The 27,131-nt window shown below is 37.8% G+C and overlaps 1 protein-coding gene across 1 annotated transcript; it reads right to left on the bottom strand.

Moving 5' to 3' along the window:
- Positions 1-1,189: 1,189 nt before the first annotated feature.
- grm5a (glutamate receptor, metabotropic 5a) lies at positions 1,190-22,616 on the bottom strand. The gene is made up of 17 exons (XM_030153489.1): positions 22,389-22,616; positions 20,612-20,745; positions 20,152-20,413; positions 19,848-19,962; positions 15,713-15,962; positions 10,118-10,353; positions 9,856-9,977; positions 9,649-9,773; positions 9,351-9,519; positions 6,795-6,921; positions 6,178-6,295; positions 5,802-5,988; positions 4,028-4,186; positions 3,807-3,932; positions 3,541-3,723; positions 3,265-3,434; positions 1,190-2,531 (listed from the first exon to the last, which is right to left on the bottom strand). The coding sequence occupies exons 1-17, from the start codon at positions 22,614-22,616 to the stop codon at positions 1,589-1,591; spliced, it is 3,654 nt and encodes a 1,217-aa protein (XP_030009349.1). The 3' UTR covers positions 1,190-1,588.
- Between the last annotated feature and the right edge of the window lie 4,515 nt (positions 22,617-27,131).

Here is a 27,131-nt window from a genome sequence, read left to right as displayed (position 1 = left end):
TTAGTTGAAAGCTGACTATTTGTGCGACTGAACTTGTAACATTTTTGTCAGCTTTCTCAGACAGGCCAAAAATACAGATAAAAACCATTTTAATTGAATGAATAATCTGAAAAAAAGAGTATGATTGAAATCTAATGGCCACTGTGACCCATAAATAAACATAATCAAATACAGGAGGCTTTGTCATAGAAATAGCCAGAGCTGTAAATATAGTGTTGTGTAACAGACGCGTGAGAAATCTGGTACACATTCAATTGATTTCTTGCTCTCTCTTCACAACATTTCAGTATCATTACTTTGCTACTGTATCTACTACTGCTAATACTATTTGATATGTACAATATAAAAAACATGAGTACAAATACAACCTGAAGAGTACAAAGAAATCGTGACATCATGCAAATTGGAAACATTTTCTGCCGAGATTTGACAGAGTTCATTCAGCCGGTAGAAGTTTAAGTTAGAAAGTATTTTGGTTCGGCCACATCCTGAGGTGGAAGATCATTTTGGTCCACTTCATACAATAAGGTGTGTTCTTACATTCAGCTAAATCACATCCAGAGAAATGAATCAAAACATCTAAATAGTTCATAGGGTCTTTAGATTCTACATCTGATGATATTGTGTCCATGAAGGCATGTTCCTCTGAAAAATAAAGAACTGCTGCCATCTGTCAAGGGGAGGAGACTCACTTAGTAAGTGAGTTCCGTCAGAGAAAATGAGGAAATGGTCATCAAGAGCACCCCACAGTAAAACCTGACTCAAACAAAGCCGATTTTGTACATCTTCTTCTTCTGTTCCAGTAAGCAAAGTCCTTTGCATCATATATCTTTTAGAACTGACAATTAAGTGGAGGTCAGAAAAGGGGCTTCATTCATTCTCAGAGTAAATTATCAGTAACAAAACACCACATGTACAAAGAGTCAACAGCCATAATACAAGCATCAATATAAATCACATTTTGTGTTTCCGATAATAGAATATGTAAAATATACACCTGATATACAACTATCTTCAACAATTTAAAACCTGTGCTTACTTCAGACAACCAAATGTCCTTTTTGGATTCAAATACAAGCCATTTTTGGCATAATCCAAAGAAACACCAACATAAATATTTGGTAATATTTACTGCACTAATGACTAATAAATATTTTTTTACAATGAAATAGTAATATCACTTGCGATTTTAAAAATTTTTCCGCAGCTTATAATTTTTCTTTGGAATTGTAAAGTTTTAAACTGAGTTAGAAACATGTCAGCACACAATGTCAAGTCCTTTGAAATGCCCATGTGCTGTCCAGTTTGCCACGGTTCTTGACATTCCAGCGCTTATTTCATATTCATAAATTGGCTTCAAACTCCAGAGTCAAAAATCCTGCAGTTTGTTTTCCTCTCAAAGTCCTCTCAGCAGAGGCATATGGGGTGCATTCAATAAAACGTCAAAATGAAAATACTTAGAAAATTATGAAACACTGATAATATCCACATATAGAAAGGCATCAGATAAAAGATCAGATAAGAGTCTGAAGGGTAGAATTTATTCCAAAAAGAGGCAAATCAAGAAGCAGGAGTGTCGGGGGCAGGTTTAGAGCGACGAGGAGCTCTGGCTGTAGTGTCTCAGCAGCAGCTGGTCGTATTCAGCCTCAGAAGCAGGAGACAGTGAGGGAGGAGAGCTGCTGTTGGACCCCAGAGATGAGTCTCTAAACGGGGACGGGGGCGTCAGAGCCAGCAGCTCCTCCCTGTCCTTGGCTCGTCTGCCGCTCACACAGGTCCCAGCCAGGTGCTCATACAGCTTACCTGCAGGCCGGTTCTCACAGAAACTGGAGACAGCTGCAACCTCAGCATATGTGGTGACCGTGGAGGAGCCTTGTTTGCTCCTTGATGTGAGGTACTGGTGGGGGCCGGGCCCTGGGCCGGGGTCGGGGCCAGCGTCTGCAGCTGTAGGCCGAGCAATGGTGGAGTTAGGGCTGATGGCGGCTCCTCCTGGCAGCATCATGGTGTTGAGCTCACTGATGTTGGCGGTGAAACGGTTAACAACACAGCTAATTTGGTCCATGATTGTTGTACCCTGAGTTTGGCCCCCAATCATCCCTATACCGATGTCTCCTACACCTATGGCACTAATGTCCCCACCATCAGCTATGTTAACACTCACAGTTTGACTGTTGTCTCCACCTCGCCTCCTCACCCCACTAGGGTGTTCAGGTATGTACGTGGTTAAAACGTGGGCATCTCCCTCATCTCCTCCTCCCTGGAAACCCCTTGCTTTTGCTGCATGCTGGCTGATTGTGTTTATGGGTGACTGGGAAGGGGAGCAGTTAAAAGACTGAGACCCCTGTGGCTCCTCATACTCCTGTTTGATGCTTATGTCTGCAGGGTCATCGCCTCCTTTAGAGAAGGGTTTGATGATGGCTGTCTGGTTTGTCTCTACTGCGCCCTTTTTCTTGACATGGAATGACATTCTTTTCCATAGGTTTGGCCTGTAGCTGTGCTCATTCTGGGCCCATGTCACAGATTTTCCATTGGAACTGCAACATAAAGGAACACAATCATATTGTAACTATTAAAAAAAAAAGTGCATACATTTACACTGTATAGTAACAGACACTAGTACTAAGAAAAGAACACACTGTTTCTTGCTGTCAATGTCTGCACCATCCCCCATAATATCTGTTGCTTTCTATGTAATTTTATATCTCCCTCCATTTCCTTTTGTCTTCCCTGGAAAGAGAAATCCTCAAAGGCAACAAATCTCCTCTGGGAGCATTTAACCCAAATGAGGTAATCTTTTATCAGCTCAAGAAAGAGTTTTTTTTGGCTTCATATCAAGTGTATTCAGCTCTAATTTATCAAAGAGACTTCTATATTCCTGGATGGAGCTAAAAAATGCTTTCATATACGTTGACTTACAGACAGAAACAGCTTCTTAAGAAAGTTGCCCCAGATACCTATTAAAATTGCAGCGCATAGATTTTTTGCAAATATAAAGTCCATGCTGCTGCTGCTTTATCTGTTGCTGCCAACAGAATACCATTTCTCCCAATTCAGCCCCTTTACTCTGGAAACTTTTATGCTAAATTAACTCAAATTACCCATCATCATCATCATTTCCATTATTATTGTTGCATGTCCCTTTGGAGTGGCACATGTTTGCCTTTTTTTTCTTACCCTTGCCATGATCACAGCAAATTTTGGTACCCAACTCTACCTGGACACTATCTAGTAATTTACATATTTTTGTCCATTATGTTTTATAAATACCTGATGTTCTCTTGTCCAGAGCCACGACGTCGGAACAAGTTGGCCATGCTGCTGGAGGGTTTACCAGATTTGGCAGCTTTTTTAGCATCCCCAACATGCATGCGTACCACTGTAGATGTTGTGAAAGCACTGCGTACATTCTTCTCAGGTTTGGCAAGCATAATGTAAACCTAGCATCACAGAGGAACAACACATTTCTATTAGCATAAAGATCTGAAAATAGTAGAAGTCAAATCAGTACTTATTAAGAAAATGCAATTAGTATTTGTTACTTACCTTTGGAACAAACATGCAGCAGAGTGCCACTGTGGCGCTGAGGCTGACACTAAAACACATGGTTATGATCTTATAGTTGGAGCCAAAGTAAATGGGAACAAAGGCCAACCAGATGATACAGGTCGTGTACATGGTAAAGGCAATATACTTGGCCTCGTTAAAGTTGGCAGGAACATTACGAGTCTGTGAGAAAAAAAAAGGAAGCGTCATGGGGAATGTTCAGTGGGACAAGTTGTGAGATATTAACTGCTGCTCTACAGAAATACCTTGAAGGCATAGAAGGTGCAGCTGAGGATAAGCAGGCCGTTGTAGCCCAGTGGCGCCACCACCCCCAGAGTGGTCAGGTTGCAGATTAAGTGTACCTCGCGGATGCTGGGGTAGTCATGAATCACCTGGGAGAAGAGAAGGAAAAAGATGATGTTGCTGTACAGGTATATGTATAAATAAGACTAATTGATCTTCCTCCACGCTGTAAAGATTCAGATACCTGTGGTGGCTCTATGATGAGGAGTGCCACAATAATCCCCAGCTGCAGCAGTATGAGTAGGAAGGCAATGATCAGTTGTGCGCAGGCGGACATAAAGCGTGGTTTCTTGGTGCAGATCTTCTTCTTGCTGCCTGCCAGGATCCGTGCTATACGGTTGGTCTGAATCAAAAATAGATCAAATGGTGATGGAGGCCTTGCTTACATCTACTATGGATAATACTGCTGACACTGATTCATACCAATAATCCCCTTTTCAGGTCCCAGATCTTAAACATCAACCCCAGCCCACATGGAAAAACCTCAGCTGGTACAATACCTCCTTACAAATGGCCTGCAGCCAATCTTTGCGAGTAGATTTCTCACTCCTGGCCATATCCTTGGATGACTTTATGTTTAAGCTGTACTACTTCAAAGTATGGGATGATCTGAATTGAATATGGTTGTCAAAAAGTGAAACTGCAAAGGTATTATTGTGAGCTTACTCACAGACATACAGCCTGGTAAAAAATAAAACAGTCCCCACTTGGACTTAACTCTGCAAATAGTTCAGATCCTTCCATTGGAGCACTGCTATAGTGATTAATATGTTTCTTCTGCAACAACTTATTTAACCCTAACTGATGCTGTAAGTAGCTTCTTATTCCTTAAACAAGCATCAGTTTGCAAGAGTGCATAATTATTAGTGATGTTCGATACCACGGACTTCCTTTCCAATTCAATACCGACTAAAAGTCAGGCTGGTATCAGCAATACCGATCCGATATCGATGTGATATTGATATTTTGTACAAATACGCTTAATGTCTGACAAATCTAAAAATAAAAATAAATAGTGTATTTCAAATTATAACTTCATAAAGAATACAAGACATGAGAGTAATTGTTATTTAATTATTAAGAATTATTATAAAAATTAAAACTTGCATATTAATTCACGTGTTAACATGGAACATGAAAATACTGAACATGTAACACTTCAACAAAAGCATCCAGGTTTGACACTTTCCCTCATTCATAAGTTTTTGTTAAGGAACAATAGCATATTTACTGTTTTCCCCTTTAGTCTGTTCCATTTTTTGCTCAGTACAGGCTGAGTGAGTCAGTGTTGACGAACTGAGAAGCGTGACGCAGTATACATTTACCCCGGCGGAAGAAGTAGTTCCCACCAATCAAGTATCATTTGGACATAATCCTAATAGTTTAGTTACTTTCCTCTGTGTTCCTGATGTACATTACCTCAAATGACCAAAGTATCAAAAGTATAATTATTTTGATTTGTGAATCAATTCTAGAGTTTAAAGGTCTAGTATTAGAGATATTGATATTTCAGTATCGATCCGCACATCACTAATAACTATTGGACCTTATTTCAGTGGAAAAAGGTCAGGTGGACTGATAAGTCCAGACTGACCCTGTTTCAGAGTCAGGGTGAGAAAACAGGCGAGTTAAGTGATTACTCGTCATGCCTAGTGCCTACAGTACAAGCATCAAATCAGTTGGAAAAAGGATGATGAACACACTTGGCTTAGAATAGAATAGAATAGAATAGAATAGAATAGAATAGAATAGAATAGAATAGAATAGAATAGAACTTATTCATCCCCTTAGTAGGAATTCAAAGTCTCAGTCACAACACAATAGAACAATTATACACAGGTTTATATATAAATATAAAAGTTACTTGGTAATTTGAAAAGTACCTGTTCTAATTTAAACAGCCTGCAATGTCAGTGTCTTTCTCTCTACTGCCTGGCAACCAAACAAAGAGCAGGTACCTTGGTGACCAGAGCAGAGTAGCTCATGGCAGGGGACAGACCTATTCCCAACCTTTGGAGGTAGCAGTAGATTATGTGGGGCTTGGCAATAAGGCTGAAGGTGCACAGGTAGCCCAGGCATATCCCAGCCAGAATGATGTAGCACAATTCACGACTGGATGACTTGACCACAGGGGTGTCCCAGAATCTGCAGAATCATAAAAACCCTGGTGAGAAAATACAACTGGGGCATCGGAACCACTCGAGTGGTAACAAACTCAGTACCTTCAATGAGGCCAGCTCACAATCGTAATATTTCAGATTTACAGAACACTGATATTGCCAAATAAGGAGTTGATATCCGCATTATAATAACTAACTTATAAAAAATAATTACTTTATGAAGACAGAAGTGACAAAAAGTGTGGCCATGAGACCCAGGCAGGCGAAGACCACCGCAGCGATTGGCTCCGGATCCCCCCAGCGCACATACTGCACAGGGATTGGCTCACAACCTGAAGGATGCAAAGAGATCACAGACTTTTGAAGAAAAAAAAAAAGCCATATCAAAGCCAGTTTCCACACATTGTTATCAGTGAAAAAATGTGTGGTGCTCCATTAGCATATGTACTCTTGGATATGCTCTTTTACATGCACACAACTAGAGAGGAACAGGATTAATAAAGGGTTTTAAAAGAGCAGAGGACAGAAATATTTCAAACAGTTTTTGTTAGACTTGAAGTTTAGAAATCTTCTCCTCAGCTAAATCCTTTATTCTTCCAAGGATCTCAAGTCTCTTATGAGCTCAGTAACAAAGTATTTGTGTCAGTGGTGGTTCAGTGTGTTTGCCAGTTTGTGGTAGGTCTGGTGTGTAAGGGGATTTGTGGGTGCACCAAAAGTGTGTGACCCAGATTCAAGGCTTTCCTGGCCTGTTTGGATATCTTATATATGTGTCTGCAAGTAACACAGAAATAGAAATGAATCAAAAACAGTGTTTTTTTTTTTTTTTTTTACCAGTGAGGTCATCTGTAGGCCAGGAGCCGAGAGTACACGCTCGACATGTGTACTCATCAAACACAAACTCGTTCTCCTTGCAGGGAGTACAGGTCCAACAGCAGCTCACCTCTCCTTTACGGATCACCTACACACACACAGCGATATGTTGTAAAGTGCCGAAAAGTCTCAAAGCTCTAATGGCAGTTTGCTGTAGCTAATCTTACACTCTGACTGTAGGGTCTGTTGAGGAGGCAAATTAGTATTTCGTCAAGGGAAAGAAAAGGAAAGACTTATGGAATCTTAAACGGAGACTCATTATGAACAGGGTTTTCTGTCATGGCAGCAAGTGAGCATAGAAATACACTGCCTGGCTATAAAGCAGTCCCAATTTAACCAAGCAAATAAGTAAGAGCCTTCCATTGGATGATAATTAATATTTCTAATAAGTTCTTTAACCCAAACTGATGCTGTGACAAGCTTCTCATTTCTCCAATAACCATCACTTTGCTAAGGGAGCATGGAGTTTGGGTATTCTAGGATTCAATGGGGTCATCAGGCTTGTGAAAGAGTGCTTCTGGGAGCAAGAGATGGAATTTTTACATGTAGATTGGCCACCATAGTGTCCAAACCAGAGGTGTGGTCCAGGGTATACGGGGGTATACGGAGTATACCCATTTATTTTTCAGTCAGCATTGCGTATTTCCCATTTCTAAATCCCCCTGATGCGCACCATTCAGCAGTATCTGAGCTAAATTGCCCATTTTTTTCCCGTAGGATGGTGAAGTCATGACCCACCCTACTCTACTTCTAACTGGCTAGTACTTGGTACCTTCACTGGTTACATTGGTTAACTTTAGGCATGAGGACTGATGAGCCAATCAGAGGCAGAGTAGGGCGGGTTATGCCAAAATATTGCTAACTAGAAAAGCACTCAGAGAGCGCAGACCTCCGCCAAGGCAGATCAGTTCCCCGCCCCCCCGATCATCACCAAAATTTAATCATTCATCATCATCCTTGTGCCAGTATCAACATTTCCTGAAATTTTCATCCAAATCCGTCCATAACTTTTTGAGTTATCTTGCACACGGACAGACAGACAGACAAACCAACGCTGGCAAAAACATAACCTCCTTGGTGAAGGTAACTAACGCTGGCCACCTTTGGAACTTGACTGGACACCTCAGGTGCCAGTTCCACCACAGCTGATTGACAGGTCACTACGTGTCTCGTTAAAAGATGCTTGATTATTGGAAACGCAAATGAGAATAGCAGAATAAACGTCTTTCAACTGAATGACACATATTGAGAGAACCTACTTTCATAGATACATAATTCTGAGGAAAGTTTTAAGGTGGTTTCAGAATGAGTCACTCTTTTAAACTACTGGCCATATGACTGCCCATTTAGAGGAGAAGAGATTTTGTCGCCAATAGTTAAACTGTATGAGCAGGCTAACATTGTGAAAGGCTAATGTTATGAAAGGTTAACATTACCATATGTTTGCCTCGCGTTGAATACATTTACATTTATGCAGCTGCTTGTGTGACCAGTAAAACCTACAAACTGCTCCTGATCAAGTCATGATAATTTTATAATAGTATGCAAATACTAATGATGGATTTTTGGGTAAACTAAATAGAGTAGTAGTCTTACATGTCACTGTTTCTCAAACAGCGTTTTTCTGGACTTAAAAAAAAAAAAAAAAAAAATGAGAGTATACCCACTTCTCCAGGGACCACTACACCACTGGTCTAGACCTGAACCCTACTGAGAATCTATGGGATGTGCTGGAGAAGACTAAACACAGCGGTCCGTCTCTCCCAACATCACTCCAAGATCTTTGCTAAATAAGTCTGAATGGAAATAAATGTTCTGACCTTTATTGTGACACTGCATAAGCATCGTATAGTAAATACATTGCCACAGTGAATGCACCCTATAATCAAAGCTAAAGGCAATCTAGACTGTGAATAATCATTACAAAGTGAAACAAACAGGGAAAGTGAAGAGGTTCATTCATTGAACGGCCTTGGCTAAGATAAAAATTTTATTTAAAACTTTACATGCAGGACTCAAGTTTAAATCTCTGCAATCTTCTACATTAGAGTTACTCATTAGTGTGTGACATGGTTTAAATGTACTGTTGTTCCTGAATTTGAGAGACTGGAGGAAGATGCCTGAGTCCAGATGGGAGGTGATTAAAGCTAGAACAAAGAGCTTTGGTGAGTCTCTGAAGGGATACGCATAGATTTTACTGGATGGATTTTATAGAATGTAAATCTGTTAGATCAGATTGAAGGTGGGCTGCTATGTACGACTGCCTTCACATTAAAACTATGGGGGGAAAAAAGTCTTGAAAAAACTACTTCTGTAAATTTTGCATGACATGAACTACAGTATTACCTCTACTTATCCACAGTCTGTAAAAATGGACATTCTGTTTTAATTTAATTGCGTATAAAATAAATGAATAAAAAAAAATAGGCACAATTTACATAAATGATATAATATATGTCTAAGAGGAACAATACAGCTTCCTATTTTTCTTTCTAAACAAGCTTTGTCCATGCTTACCTTGATCTGTGCCTTCTGGCAGGGCTCCGAGCAGACAGACTGAATGAAATCACTGTTGTTACTCCAAATTTCCTCATCATTCATCTTTAAGCCACCTTGATCCCAGCTTCCCACATGGATGTAGGAGTAGTCATCTTCTCCTATGTGCTTGAAGTTCATGATTTCATACCTGAGACACACATAATGTATGCATAAAGCTGTACGCATATGCTTATATTTAATACTTTCTTCTGTTTTTTCTACTTCCTTCATTCCGTTTGAGCTCCTCCTTTCTTAACTTTCTTTTGATTTTTCTTACCTGCCAGGTGAATCTCCATTCTGGTCAAAGTGGATGGTCTCCCCAGATACTCCGATGAAGTTTGTTCTCATGAGGAAATCTAGCAGTTTGCGGCCGTCTATAGGTCGCATGTCGTCACACAAACCCTCCAGAGAAAAGATAAACACTGTTAGTGCTTTAGTGCACAGTCTAACACCACATAGACGCGCACACTGAATCTTACTGTACCTTAAATCCTGGACAGAGGGATCTTTGCATGGCATCTAGGCCATAAGCCATAGAGTAGATCGCATTTATGACAAAACCCATCTTGGTGTCTTGGGCATACTGATGACGCAAAGATTCTCTCCCTTATGAGAAAAGAGATATTTCAAGTGTCACTCTAAAAACAACCACAGTGTTATCAACTAAAGGTGAACATTTTCAACGTGACTACACATGAAATAACTAATAAAGAGAATATAGGGAGCAGAATTTGTGTTGCACTGACAAGTACAGGTGCGGTTGTATAGGCTGCTCTCCTGTGGGTGCCCCCTCAACCTGCACTGGAAGCGGTGCTGCCAAAATTCAGGGAACCAGGGGTTTCTCAGGTTTGCATCAGGCTTCAGGTTCAGGTAATAATCATCAAACCAGGTCACATATGCTGACTTCAGCTTTATAGTGATTCCACCAGCTGCCTCCCTCTCATAGCCATCAGTCACATCATATCTGTCGGCCCAACCATCACTAAACAAGACAGAAGGAGAGAGAAGTGGAAGTAAATCAGTATGAGATTATAAAAATGCAAATTATCACTTATATGGTGTCATATAACAAAATATGTGAAATTGTACAGTCACAGTGCAGCCTTTTTATAATGTTCCAGTATTGTACAATAGGATTTAGTTACAATGCTCCCTCCATTAGATAAGCTTCTGTTATCAGTGAGGAACAGCTTTGTAACATGACTTCATGCCAGTTGAAGAAATTATTATAAATCACTGTACTTTATAAAACAACTGAATTCGGCTCTTAGTATTACAGCGCACCAAGGTATTGTGAGGCACTTGCTTGTGAAATATTGCTTCAGAATTCTTGGCAGTGTTTGCTTAATAGCTGTTACATAAACGGGGTAATTAGACAGTTTTACAGAATCTTGTATGCAATGACCCAATGTTTTCTTTCTAGAACCCACAAGCAAACCTGGCAATAAAGTAGATGTCTGTCGGAATAGGTGGAAACATCAGTGGAACATGACAGTTCAGCAACAAGGAACAGCACCCAACTCAATACTAATCAACGGAGTGTTCAAGCCTTGGACCTGGTTCACATATCCAATTACACCCACACTGGTACACAAAAACTGGTTGGAACAACAATAGGTAACAAGGTGGTGATTTGCTCAGCTCAGCAGCCCTGGAAGAAAAATACAACTAACACTCAGAAGTGATGCATGTAATATTCAGAAAATTAAGCTTTAGACTTGTCTTACTTGCAGTAAATGTATCCATAAATACATGTTTACACTGCAACTGGTTATATAATTTCTACATAATTATGATTATATCAAGAAAAATAACACAAGGCAGAACATGGCAGTGAATTTTAATGTGTCTTCCTGTACTTCTTGTGGTGGTGTACTACATTTTGGCTCAGTGCTGCACAGATTGAAGTCGACAGGTTGCCTCCCAAATTGAACCAAATGACTGCTCTGCAGAGAATTAAATATTTATTACGATATGGTTCAGACTCACTTGGTTAAAACAGTGAAGGTATTTGCATGCATGTCCAAACTGAAGCCTTGTCTTTAACATTTAAATCATAAAAATATGCACAGGAAATATGTTAAAATAAAACCTCCAGAGAGAATCCTCTGTCAATACCTGATCATGCTAAAAAAAAAAACAGCTTCTATTGTTCTTCTACTGTTATTTCCCTGGCTCCAGTGTGTTTATGAATTTTATGCTTTATAGATTATCTGCATCACAAACTTTGAAAAAAGTATGTGTGATGAATTAATCACGCTCATTATCAAATCCCTTTAAAACACATGATAGAAAATTGAACAACTATCTCAAAATCTCATTTTATCAGTGTTTGTGAAGAAATGTAGAATCCAGGCCAAATACAGGCTGTGTGGTACACTGATCCTTTGGCCTTTTTAGTCTGAGGCTAAATGCTTCTGGCAAGGTCTCCCGAGGCAAACAGATCTGGAGTGAAGATCCAGACAAACACAATCCAGAGGACCACTGTAGATAAGGGAACTAAGGAAATTGTTGCTAGTGCAACCTTGATTTGTAGTAGGAGCAGTGCCAGGTGACTGATAATGTCCTTCATCGCAGTGGAGCCTCAGGCCATCACTGGGATGGTTTGTGGCTGAGCGTGATGCAGCTGGAATGCGGATCAGCACTTTTTAATCTGAGACCATGGTCCTCTACCAGAAAAGGATGGCATGCTACTTGGACAATTTATCCCAGGCGAAGGAGTTCAAGTATCTTTGGGATTTGTGTCTTGATGTGCTCTGTACCTTAGTGGTGAAGAGGGAGCTCAGCCATAAGACAGTGTTCACAGTTTACCAGTGAATTTACATTCAGAACCTCATTATGGTCATGAATATGGGTAATTCCAGAAACAGAATGTGATTGAGTTTTTTTTGGTTTTTTTTTTTTTTCAGAGCCAGTCCCTGCTCGACTACACTGAGAAAGGCCAGTTGAGTTGATGTGGGTACCTGATAAGGAGGCCCTCTGGAGACTTCCCCTGATGGACTTTGACTGCTCAGAACCAGCTGGATGGAGGGTCCGGAGTGACTGCATGTATGTTTTAGTTCAGACAGTGTCAGACAATGTATTTTCTGTCTTTGTTCATTGATTGTTTGATGTTAAAATAGATTTTGACCGTAGACCTTAGTGAGTAATGAAAATAATCATAGTACCAGCGGATGATTAATAAACACTCAACACACACCACTAGACTGCAGCATCAGTATTGTATCAAAAACACAGTGGAGTTGGATTCAACATATCGTCAGTGAAATGTGAAAGGTTTCCACTTCATCTATTATTATGTCTCCCGCTGGATGTTTGTCTGCAATCTACAAAGAAAGAAGGTTGATTACACCTCCACACATGTGCCTTCATGTAGACACACACCTCACTCGCACATACAAATGAATTCTTGTCTTTCTAACTGACCAACAAAAAAAAAAAAAAAAGTCATTTCTGAAAACTTAGCTAACTGAGCTGGAGTTACACAACGTTTGTGTGGGTGTGTTTTTATGATTCCTCTTTCTCTGGGTGAGGTAGGAGATCATTTCATAACACATCCTTAGAGAAGCAAGCACAGATATGGTGCGCTGGCATAAAAAAGCACTGATGGATATGAAAAGCATGCAGGGTTTTGACTCCGTATAGTTTGAATCACTCTTGAACGGTAGTTTGGAAACCCACTCACTGACCTGAAAGGGCAATATTTTGCATGCACAGTGTTGCTGCACCACCTACAAGCCTGAAGACACACACAAGTGTGCACATGCAGGCACTTAAATACATTCATATACACACAAACTCACACAATATGCACTTATTTAACCTTACACAGATCAATGCCGGTCAACTTTCCAGCTAGGCTTTTTCTGAGTGGACATTTCACAACACTGTAGAGGTATAAATGTAAGTCTGCAACGATTAGCAGATCAGAAAATAAAACAAAGACAGACCTGAAATGAAAAAGACAAGAAGCTAACAAATATGATGAAAGACTTTGTGGGATGGAATAGAAGAATATCTTGCTCAGCACCTCAGTGACCGAAGTTAATGATGAGAAAGTACAAAATACAGTCACGGAAAAAATTATTAGACCATCAAAAGTCATCAAAAACAATGCTTATGCAACCAAGTACTAATTCTTCTGTGTATCATGTGACTAAAACAGGCAGAAAAAACATGGAATGCCTAAAAGCACTGTTTTTGGTCGTACAATGCCATAGATATTGGTGTAAGAATTTAAGTGATTTTGGTTATTCTCAAGAAAACATGGAAAATGGCTAGATTTCAGCTCTGAAATTAAACTCTTATGAGCTATTTTTGTTGTTATCATTATATTTGTCCAAACGAATGTACCTTTAGTTGTACCAGGCATTAAAATGAACAAGAAACTGAAGAAAACAAGGGTGGTCTGATAATTTTATCCGTGACTGTATGTGATTTCAGGATTGGGGGACATTGTGTGGGGTGGTAGCAGAGCAGACAAACCATGCAACAAAAGAACTGAACTTGGGGGAAATTGGGATATGGAAGACTTGGTAAAGTCATTACCTCCGCCAAGGAGGTTATGTTTTTGTTGGTGTTGGTTTGTCTGTTTGTCTGCGTGTTTGTCTGTGTGCAAGATAACTCAAAAAGTTATGGACAGATTTGGATGAAAATTTCAGGAAATGTTGATACTGGCACAAGGAACAAATGATCAAATTTTGGTGGTGTTCGGGGGTAGGGGGGCCACTGATCTGCCTTGGTGGAGGTCTGCGCTCTACGAGTGCTTTTCTAGAAAAGACAGCACAGACCTCCGCCATGGCTGATCAGTGGCCCCCTCACCCCCGATCACCACCAAAGTTTAATCATTTGTTCCTTGTGCCAGTATCAACATTTCCTGAAATTTTCATCCAAATCTGGGGCACTGATCTGCCTTGGTGGAGGTCTGTGCTCTCCAAGTGCTTCTAGTTTATTTATGCTGAGGTGCTTCTAAGACTAAACAAAATCAAACAATAAAACTGTATTCTTCAGTGATAATGTAAAGAAACGATCTAGAGGGTAACAGTAATTGCACTGACTTAAAGCTTAGGCAGAACTTACAAAAATTCCTGCATACTTACAGCCAACATGCATCACATGTATACAAAATGTACAAATCTGATCAGACAGTTCCTCAGATTGAATTTCAGCTCTACTATTATGCAGATTACTATCCAGGTCACAAACAGACAGGAAGCTGTACATAACTAACATGAAGGGATAATGTAAACCTCTCAAGAAACATTCTATATTCCAGTATATGATCATGTACGATAAGATTTATACAGAAGAGACAATGAACGAAGAAACGCCCCACTATAATGATACATTTTAAATGTTATTACTCTAATCACACAGATTAAATATAGCCTGTAATGATGAGCGGGCAAACTACTTTGCAGGGTAATATGGATTATAGAGTGGCTTTTTTGATAATATGTAGTTCAAGGTTATTTTGTGTTTCCTGCTGTCAGATTTGAACGACAGCCTACATATGTAGCTCCTAATGAGGAAAGGCTTTTATAGAACACCAGGGACGAGAGCGAGCCAGAGAGCAAAACCTTAAAATAAAACATGTTATTCTTAGAGACTGAATCCTCCTGCTAAATCATCCCCCGCTTTCCTGCTTATTTTATTTTCATGTTTTAATTGCTTAGTTTCTCTCCTGCACCTTATGCATAGTTTGTTAATACTTTGTCTAAATGCGCCCGTAGATAAGGCAATGACTAATATGCCCACCACCCAACATTTTCATTTAGATTTCTATGTCTATGGCCCCATGTAACCTAAACCAACCTGCAAAAAAAAAAAAAAAAAAAGTTTGCTTTACCTATAGCACCATAAAGTTGAATGAGATGAAGATGATAATGAGGAAGATGATGAGAGGACAAAGACAGCCTTAGTAGCAACAAACACGTCTTTGGATGGCGCTGGAAGCCTGAAAAAAGCCTGAATTAAAATGAAAAACAAAAAAATGGATACACAAATATGTAAATAACTGGCAAACAAATATGAGAAACCAAAGCAACAACTTCTAAGACAATAAAAAATCTTAAATTAGTCTGTATTTGTTGACATTCAGAAGCTGTTGTAATGTCTTTATTGCTCCAATTAGTGTAGAAACATGTATCATCCATCATGGGCTACACTGAAATTAAAAAAAAAAACAAACAAACTGCAGTGCACTTCAAACTTCTTAACTTTTTATCTTTTGTTCAGTAAAGTTTAAGATCAAGTAATATACAAAACACAAGATGAGGACACCTGTTTACATACAGTGTGTGAGCAGCTATTCATACATGATTTCACTCTTTACTACTCACCTCCCCACCAGCAGAAACTCTCCGACCAGACGCTGTCGTCTCATCGCCATCAGTATTCCTCTGACTGTCATCCCCTCACAGAAGCAGGCTACAACCCTAGCTTTTGGCAGGTGTCCTCGTAGTTTTTGCAAAAGCTTGTCAAAGTTCTGTTCTCCAGCATTGCTGTATATCTTATCTGAATGTGCGATGCAGATTCCCTCTTTTGCTGCCATGTCCTTGAAAGCCTCCATACCGCTCTCACCATAGTTACCTGAGGACAGCATCACAAAGACACAGCGTGTATAATTCATGTGACTCAGCAGGACCTTATATCACTTTGTTTTACAGATTTACATATTCTGTATTCAACTGCTGTTTCAGTAGATTCACAGAGCTACACGCTGTATACATTTATGCAAATTATAATGTGAGTGCTATTCACACTTGGAGTTTTCTGGCACAAACATTTCACATGTGCTGATACACTCAAATGAACACTCACTAAAATGAAGTGTTGCAAAGCCAACGTAACACTTTAGAAGTTAGAAAATGCCTTGATCGTGGAATTTCAGCAGTTGGATTTCTCTATTTTCCCTCCAAATTAGGTCACCTGGTTTCTTTTACAGTAAAAATACTTTTGACGTCACACTGAGCATTTGGATTAAAATTATAAAAGGGCATCCTTTTCATTACGACGTGAGGGAGCCATGATCTTCTGTGGGTCTTTGTTTCATGGAGTATATGGTCTTTTAAATTTCAAAGAGCATTTTTCTTGACTTTCTTTGTCACCGCTTCTATTTTATTTGTGTATTTTTTTTCACCTCCCACATCTTTTATGAAAGCCTAACCTTCTAAAAAAAAAAACCTAACCTTGCTCTGTTACATTGTATTTGCCTTAATCCATAAAGACCCAGTGCTGCTTTCATGGCAGTTCCCAAATGAATTTTTCTCTTTCTTTAACCTTTCTTAAGTGATATATTGCTATTTATCATAATGTTATAGTCTCTATTTTGCATTATTTCAGTGAAAATCAGGTATTTTCCTGTATTTAATTTACTGATCATGTACTTTTATCATCATGCTGAAACTACATTTGAGGATTATTACACCGAAAACAGAGAAAACTAAAGTAAAATGCAAAGTATACAGATAATGTTGACTCCTGTCTTACTCCTGCACTAATGTGTACATGTTGCATTTTACTGCTGTACTGATGTTTAAAGTTGAGTTACTTTATATACTGTAGGTGGCTTAATGTACCATAATGCATAATATTCTATAAGATTAGGATAATGTTTGTATTCACGGACCTATTTTAACCTATAAAGACCCAGCATTACTTTTGTGCCAGTTTCCAAATGAAATTGCCTCTATATCTAACCTGATTTAAGTGATTTATCATGATTTATTCATCATATTTTCCTCTGTATTTTGTATTTGATCAGTATAAATCAGGTATTTTCCTATATTTAATTTACAGATCATGTAGATGTTCATAAAAGTTCAGATTAAAGCTGAGGGTTATTAAATCAGAAACCGATACCACTGAAGAAAAAGTAACTTTTTCAATCCAATCTCTCATTAACTGAACATAAACCCAGTGTGTCCATCCACTGTCATTGATCCAACTCCATGGGTTTTACTGGTGAATCAATGTTGTAGAAGATGACGGTGTTTCCATGTTAACTATGGAGCCTCTGAACGTCCAAATGGGTCATATCTGATGACCATGAAAAGATGAATAACTGTATTTTACACCAAATATTTACATGGATTGATAGGATTAGCGGGTCTAAAGTCATTAAACATTTTACATCAGTGGATGGTTTTGGTCACTGGTGGATATTTGGGTCTTTATGGGTTAACTGATATCAGTAATAATATCATGCATGAATAGAAACAGGTCATGTTGTTAAAATTAACCTTTGTACAATACTTCTTAATTACCTCCGCCAAGGAGGTTATGTTTTTGCCAGGGTTTGTTTGTCTGTCTGTTTGTTTGTCTGTCCGTTAGTGTGTAACATAACTCAAAAAGTTATGGACAGATTTTGATGAAATTTTCAGGGTTTGTTGGAAATGGGATAAGGAAGAAATGATTAACTTTTGGGGGAGATCCGGAAGAAATCCTGGATTCTGGATCACTTTGAAATTTTCGTTAACATTGTGGTAAATGGGGCCAAAATTTTCGTTTCCCAATATCTCGCTTAATTATTGACCAAAACTCATGAAATTTAACTCAGGAATTGACAATGGGGTCCTCTATCACATTTCAAAGGCTGATCCGGATCTGATCCAGAAGGCGGATTTTATTTTAAAAAATAAATGTAGGATTTGTATCACCGATTATGTGGGGAATTTTTGCGCTTGGCGGAGGTCTGCGCTCTCCGAGTGCTTTTCTAGTTTGCATCTTTTTTTTGTTTTTTGAAGAAGTACAGTTCTCACAACACTGATCATTTTCTAAATAATTGTGATATGTTATCTCTGTTCATGCATGATATTTTTACTGATATTATTTAAGGCAAACACAATTTAAAAGAGCAAGCTAGAATCACTGACATTTGATGGGATATTATGAATGTTGTGCAATGCTACAAGAAACTTGTTATATTTTAAACTAATAAGGGCTAGAAACCAAACACAGACTAGCAAACTGTCTCATGTACTGTTAATAATAGGCAAATAAAACAAATCTAATCAAATATGTGTATATATATTTCACACATACACAGGAAATAGACTACAAAATTTTGCAATAATTACATCCCAATAATTATACTGTCATAATAACCTCCCACTTTCCACTTGCCTTCAAAAATAATACTCTTTTCTATAATATGAGATTCCCATTATGTTGTAAAATGTATTTGGTATGCCAGTGGTAATTTTTTTTTATTTTTTACGTGGTAAGAATTTTTTATGGAAGCTACTACATTTGCGGCAGTGACATTTGCATGTTGATGACTCTTATGACATGTTAAAATAGAAGCCACAGAGCAAAAGGATGAAAATGAATGCACATATATCTTCATACCTTGGCTCCAGTATGATTGCTATATCTTCTTAATCCTCCAAACCAGAATAATGGCTCACAAAGCAATGAACTTCAAGTTTTTGATGGCACGTTAAATATCAGAAAACAACAGTGAAATAGTTCTGTTCATCTTTTACTCTCTGTTTTCAAGTAACACAAGAAATGATCATTACATACTGCTGTTTTATTATGATATTTAATTTCATTTATTTGGATCTCCATTAGCTTTGGCTTAGTCCATCACTATTCATCCTGGAGTCCACACCCAACACAACTGTCTTTACACTGCAGTACACAAATTACCAAAAACACATGCACACAAAACAAAACAACACAAACAACAACTAAAAACCATTCATCACAATTACAAAACAAAAACTACATACATATAATATAGGACCTAGTTCAATTAACAGTATCTCCCAAAAATGTTGTTTTTAGCATTATTTGTAAATGGTCAGAAAAATTTCAGTTATATATCAATGTAATGTCAAATAGCAGACACTGAGCATTGTTTTGCAAAGAAATACTCTTTCAGTGATTCTTTAAATCTGTATTTGTTATTTTTTCGAATAACTCATCCCGGCACCATGGCTCTATACGTCACAGTACTTTTCATTTTATTTGTCTTCACCTTAGTTAGAGTAAATCTACCTTCTGTGGCATACCTTGTATATGTCAGGGTAGAGACTGCGATCTGGTAGGATCGGCGATTCTACCAGTAGAGACTCCGATCGTAGTCTCTACCAGTAGAAACTCCGATCAGAGTCTCTACTGGTAGAAACTCCGATCCGAACCCTAACCCTAACCCTAACCCTAACCCTTCTACTGGCAGGATCGGAGTTTCTACCAGTAGAGACTCTGATCGGAGTTTCTACTGGTAGAGACTACAATCGGAGTCTCTACTGGTAGAATCGCCGATCCTACCAGATCGCAGTCTCTACCCTTACATATACATATGATATAATGTTAAGGTGTAACTAAAAATTAATGGATCACTGATGAAAATATAAAGTCCTAAAAATGGTGTATTTTGTGTATTATGGAGTGAAAAGACAGACTGAGATGAGAAAAAAAAAGGCAGACAAAATGTCAAAATGACAAAATGTAAGTATTCAGTCTTACCTTCTGTGTGTATTGCAGACACATAGCTCCAGTTGTATCGTTTCACAATATCCACCATCGCTCTAGCCTGTTGCATATCTGATGGCACTACCCTCATGAAATATTTATACAAGCTCTGCGGGAGAGAATAAATGCCCTCAAAAGTTTTGCAGTATATTTGGCATGATTGCACATGAAAATCTGTTGCATATTCACTTCACTATAATCACCAAACACTTTACATCTGAGTGCTTTTCTGTTAAATGTGCATTTCTTACTACTTTGCCATTTGATGTAACCTTCTTTGTGACTCTTCTGGTCGTACCTTGTCACTGAGATCCATACTTGTGGCCGAGTAGGCAATTTGTGGGATGTTGAAAAGCTGGAGGAGATTTTGGACCTGGATGGCTACAGAGCTGGACCCTGGTCCGATAAGTCCCACAATGGGCTTCTTCCCCTGCAGCAGCAAGCTCCCTGCCTCTGTAGTGCATCGTCCCTGGTTGTCCTCTTCTTCGTTGGACACCAGTGTGTCACGAATGAACTCAATACTCTGCTCCAGTGCCACTGCAGAGTGCCAGCATGAGTCCCTGGTGTAGAAAGATTGAGTTCACATTGTTTTGGCAAGAAAGATGGGAATATGCATTGGCTGAGAGTTGAGGATAGCTAGGAGAAGCCAGTTGGATTTCTTTTACATGATGCACTCAGTTTTTGCCTTGTACTTTTGAAAGAACAGCCTGACTGACAAGTATAAACAAAACAAAACCGTTTTGTTGCAGCTCTCTGACCTGATCTCACAGCCCAGGCTGATATTTGGGAGGATAGTGGGGTCTGCGTTGATCCGATCCAGGGTATGCATCATGGCCTCCACTCTCTGGATCCCATATTGCTCACGCACTGCACCACACTTACGCTCATGAACCTATGTGGAACAAAACATGAATGTAAAGCAAAAATGAAGTTAATATCATACAAATATCCAACACATGCAATTCCAAAATATCCACCGATTTAAACTGTTATTTAAACATATAGTCTGGTTCCAGCATAACGATAGAGGGTCCTAATACTTATGTTACAACAATATTCTATCTTACAATGTTAATGTGTGCTTGTTGTTCCTCATTTAGTTGGTTTATGTTGTCCTTTATCATTCGTGGTATTATAGTTTTCTTACCATTGTTGGTATGTAATTATTATAATGTAAGTTAACGATTAACTGCTACCCATGGTAACACCACTATGATTGTACTTTGTTTCTGTTTTTCACACACATTTTGGTTAAATAATGTAAACACTGTCGAATGGGTTTATTCTAATTTGGGATGGGCCTATTTTGTTCATTGTTCTGGCTTGACGTCTAAAGACAGGAGTGAGTATATAAATGCTATTATGTTCAGTTATTTGATAATGAGAAATGGGGGTGGGATTGCATAAGTTTTTCTTCTTCCCACTCCTTTTTGAGTCTAAATGAATGATTTTGAAATTTTGAACTTGCATGCATTGTGTGAATGCTTGAAATAAATCAATAAATGAATGAATGAATGAAAATACACATAATCTACACAGAATATTATACAGGACTGAAGTACTGAAGAACTAATACACTGATGTACTGTTAGAATACTTAATGTGATTCAAGAGTTCTGCATTAAAAACATACCTAGGTAAAGGAATGCAAGTCTTATCAACAAAATGGACTTAAAATATGAAACATTAAAGTCCCTGCCTGTGTTTTGCTGTTTGTAATGGGCAAAAAAATGTGTGTGTGTGTGTGTGTGTGTGTGTGTGTGTGTGTGTGTGTGTGTATATATATATATATATATATATATATATATATATATATATATATATATATGTATATATATATGTATATATATTAATAACATTGCATTTTATTGTTGGATATATTTAGATTGAACTCATTCATTTGTATCGTGTCACATAGTTTCATATCAAGATTATTATATGTTTGTTACATTGCTGTCCTGTGAGACAGAAAAGCAGCCTTGTGATGATGCATTTTCATTCAAGAAGAGTTTATTCAACTTAAGAATTCCAAACATTTCCTCACAGTCTTAAATGATCCCTAAATTCTTCAGTTTATATGAAATATCTAAAGTCAGCACCTCCGGAGATACATGGTTTTCACTTAACAGGAAAGGTATGAGAAACTGTAATCTGAAAAACTCTAAGGGGGGTATAAAGTAGGTTTCAGTCTTGACTCTAAAATGTTGTAAAGTAAAGCTATATAATTAGCACCTCAAATTTGTACAGAAACAAAATTCTTCAGTTTATGAGAAATAGTCATAATCAACACATTTAAGACGATGATTTATTACTTTACTGGACAGGAGGAAGATAAAAAAAATTGGAATCTGAAAAGTAGCAACTAAAGTAATTGCAAGAAACTACCATATATGCCTCAGAGATGTACTGCAGTAGAAGTATGTAGTGTGTAAAGTATAAATACTCAACTAAAGTACAAGTACCTTGAATTTCTTCTCAATGTAATACTTGAGTAAATATAAATACATTCCATGTGCACACACACAAAGCATGTACCTTGTCTGCAGGTGGTTGGTGATGGACAGAGAACAACGCCCCTATGATGATGTCTCCAGGGATATGGGCCAATACCCTCCTCTCATTGTTCTGGGCTTTGACCGCAATCTGGCCCTTTAGGCCCAGCCAGTTCACACCAGCTCCCAGTAATACATTAACTGCCAAGAGCCACAAGTATGCTCCCAGTCTGTTCCCATTCCCTGTATTCCTCCATACACCTGCTGCCATCCTCTCTCCTTTAGACCTGACCTTCTGATGAATATGTTGTGTTTGCCATGGTCAGGTTAGTGCCAGGGTTTAGAGTAAGAATCCTGAAGAGAACAACCAAGATAGGAAGTCAATGAATTCATCCACACTGTAAAAAAATGACTGTAGAATTAATACCAAAAAGTTGTAAAATTCCAACATAAAAAAAACTAAGTGACAATACAAGGCAAAGTTGTTTATTTGAAAAGATTTTTGTGTTAACAATTGAATCATAGCTGTAGTTCTTACAGGAAGGGTATGTGAACAAAACCAGATTTGTATGTAGAAATGATGTATTTCTATTGTTTTTAGAAAATAAAACTGTAAATTGAAAAACAATATGGTGCCATTTAAATTGCAAGACCATAATGTTGAAATAATGGCCTATTTGATTTATATATATATATGTGTGTGTGTGTGTGTGTGTGTGTGTGTGTGTATATATATATATATATATATATATATATATATATATATATATATATATATATATATATATATATATATATATATATATATATATATATATATATAAAGTTATAAAAAAGTAAACAATTTAACAATTTAACATTTTAAATTTGTAAATTAATGGGTTGGTAGAGTTGGTAGAGTGGTTCATCCAATAACCAAAGGGTTGGTGGTTCAAATCCTGGCTCCAACTGTCCATAAATCAAAGTGTCCATGGAAGACACTGAATCCTAAACTGGTCCCAGTATGACCTGGTGGATGTGGAAAGCACTTTGGACACCATGAAGGTGTAGAAAATGTGCTAAATAAGTGCAGTCCATTTACCATTTAAATCCAGTGTTAAATCTACATGTTTAAAATGTTAAATCTACATGTTACTCTGTAAATATGTCTCCAGTTGGATGTGTTTTTTACAGTATTGTTCTGGAAACCACAGCTGCCAGTTTTTTTCGTACAAACAAGATTTTATTTTTTTTTTACAGTGCTTTTTTTTTTTTTGCAGATTAGGGAGTAAATGTATCAAAAATTTACAAAGTCAGAAAAAATAAGGTAGAAAGAAAGTGAAATTATTGCATATTTGTAAATTCTTGTTTGCATGTTTGACAATTCAGTAAGACATGTTCATTTCAATACGAAGGAATAATCACTGCAGAAACAATGCTCTCACACATAGAACAGATGGAAACTGTTTAACTCAACAGTTAGACGAGCTCAGATTTTATTGACAAAATTAGCAAAACATTTATTGTAGAAAATGTTGTTTAAACTGGGGGGAATATTCTGTTGTAAGTATTTATTTTCATAATGTGGTTATTATTCCGAGGAGAATCTGGTTCGATTCCCGGTCTGAGTGACATTTGTTGCATGCCATTTCAGTCTGTCCGTTACAAGTCGTTATTTAATTAATGAAAAAAGAAAAAAAAAACATCCCGGTAATAAATAACAGGTGATTGATTCTTTTTTGCCTCCGGCTCCCCAAAAATTACACCATGTTGCTGTCCATGGTGCTGAAAGAATGTTAGTCATCCAAACCTGACAGCTCGGGTACTGGAGTATTAACAGTTACAATTACTCTGTCAAGAAATCACTTCACTCTCTGCATACCAAACTGAATAAATAACTTCAGCCTACCTCTTTTGAGTCAACTGCCATGAAGATGCCATTTCTTTTCAGAAGGTTTCGAGCACAGAAGAACAGCAGCACGAAAAGCGCTGAAGGTTTTGCTCATGCTCAGTCAGACGCCCGGTTACGGCAAACTGCAAATAGCAGCAGATAATATAGTCGGTCCGTTATTGGAACATGTTTGACTTACTGACGCACATGGCGGCCCCCTCTTTCTCCACCTCCTCCTCCTCCTCCTCCTCCTTCAAAACAGTGGAGAGAGCAAACAGCAAGAGCGGCTAAACGGGCACCACTTTGGTAAAGTCTGGGAGACGAGCTAACCAGACACATAATAAAAGAAAGAAGTGAATGAATGATCATGAAAAGATAGTCTTTATTATGATCGATGAATAGATTGGAAGTTAGTCCATGCGGATGCCTCGTTTAACGGTAAAATGATAATAAAGATGTTTTTTCACCTGCTGTCAAAATGTAGGGAACTGACCCCAATTCATTGTCTCTTAACTTCTTCTTCTTCTTCTTTTTTGTGTAGGCAGGTAATAACTGAGCCTGTGTCTGTGTGGTGTTTGTCAGATGTCTACTTTGTGGCTGATAAGGTAAGATAAGATAAGATAAGATAAGATAAGATAAGATAAGATAAGATAAGATAAGATAAGATAAGATAAGATAGCAACATAGAAAAGGGGCAAAAATAAAACCATTTATTCTACATACACAGAACTGTGAAAACAATAAAAATACATACAAATATATATATACAGTCTAAAGTATAATACAAATGAGGATACCTTACAACAACAAACAACAACAAATATAAATTTGTGAGTTATAGAAAAAAATAGTTGAACTTATTTGTATATCACAAACAACAACACATTTTTAAAAAGTTTGAATATTATGGAGGCATCAACATGGCATACGAAAACTGCAGCTTGTATGCAGCTTATATAGGCTATTCAGTGTATGAAGTAAACATAACGGGCTGCACACTTTTAATACCCCTAGGTCAAATACAGTGTAAGATTCTGTTGAAAGTTACTGCCCTATAATTTAGATTAGATTGTCTTTGTGTAAAACTTATTACATACATATTTATATTTGAAAGTACTCAGATATTATAACTGCACAAGGCCATTGGACCTTGAAAAAGTAGGTCAAGGTCGCTTATTTTCAATAGGCTTCTGCTCCATGACAAGATGCATCCACAGTATAAATTTGGTGCAGATATGTCAATGCATTCTTCAGATAATGCGATTAAGTTGTTGAATGGACAGACAGATGGACATATGGATGGACAGACAGATGACAAAATGATTACAACACCCCTAGGCTGAGGGGTAAAACTAACAGTGCACTAATGTTGCTGGTAATATTGCATTTTTTCCACAAATCCCAAAATCACAGAATTATACTTTTGTATACAGTTATATAATGGTACAATAGTTTAAGTACAATACAAGAAAAAATAGTCAAGACACTATGCATTTTTAGTAATAAGAGTCCTTTTTATAATTTAGTTTTAAATGAGGATAATGTAGATGTTGATTGAAGTGTAGGACATGCATTACTCCAAAGAAATGGCTCTTGATATTTTAGTGAATATTGATGAACAGAATTCAAGCAGTATTGAAAGTGTCTTATGGGATAACTGTGTCTGAAAAAACTTAAAAATTTCTCAAAAGTGGCAAGAAGGTTGTGAGGTAAATGAATGTATTTATACATGAAAACATAAGTCTGGTAAACACTCACATTAAAAACTCATGGAAGGTGGCATTTTCTGAAAAGTGGAGCAGATGAATCACATTCTTACTGAGATAAGTGGGACAAATATCAGCCCAGACAGTATTACTAAAGATATATAAGGATAAATTAAGGTTATAAAAAGTCATCATACAGGAACGATTTTTCAGTGAACTGACAGATACTGACAGAGAGTTATTCATCTGAAACGGTATAAATTTCAAGATCTGTGATATAGCTCTAACAGCTCAATATAGTCTGAATGTAATATGAAAACAAGTGGTGCCAGGCACAACAAACCCTAACCCTCACACATATTGTAGCTTATTTTGGCATTGATCCAGCTGATGTCATGATGACATCAGCTGGATCGCTGATGTCAGCATATCAGTTGCCTCTATATATGTCTCAAGTTTGAAGTAAATTGAAACAAAATTGATGTTTTTATAGACATGTGAAATCTTGCCCATTATAAGTAAATAGGAGAAGGAAAAAGATGTTAAAAATTCATAAAAGATTTGACCTACTTTTCCCAAAGTGTAATGACATCTATTCTGGGTCACTGGCAATCTATACACCCAAGTTGGTATGAATTCACCCAATGGTTTTGCTGCTACAGACATTTAAAATTTTGCCAATTATAAGTAAATGGGGAAAAAAAGATTTTAAAAATGTATAAAAGAAAAATTGGAACTTTGAGCTACTTTTCCCAAAATGTAATCAGATCTGTTCTGGGTCACTGGTAATCTATAAAGACAATTTGGTATGAATTTAACAAATAGCTTTGCTGCTAGAGTGTTAACAAACAAAGAAACAGACAAACAAACCAAACCAAAAACAACACCTTTTACCTCCCCTTTCAGGGGTGGGGTGACTAGCGCATGGAATCCATGGGTTCTAGATGTGGTAGTTTTTATGCTGTTGTGTATTCATGCATGCTGTACCACATTTGTCCAGCAGTCACCGCCAAAGCATTCTGGGTATAGCAACATGATTGTAAGGCTATTGTATTCCAAAATTACTACTATGTCCCAAAATATTGGTCCTATTAACTTGCCATTTTCACTAGACTGTTCCTTGACCAAAAATACATAAGTATGTCAAACTGCAGCAGTCAGCTCTTTCTGGATTTTGTGTGAATCCCAAGACACACGTACACACGTGCAC

This window comes from Sphaeramia orbicularis, chromosome 14 (assembly GCF_902148855.1).
Source record: "Sphaeramia orbicularis chromosome 14, fSphaOr1.1, whole genome shotgun sequence".
Lineage (NCBI taxonomy): Eukaryota > Metazoa > Chordata > Actinopteri > Kurtiformes > Apogonidae > Sphaeramia > Sphaeramia orbicularis.
The sequence above is the reverse complement of the archived record's forward strand: the minus strand, read 5'-3'. Positions and strand labels throughout refer to the sequence as shown.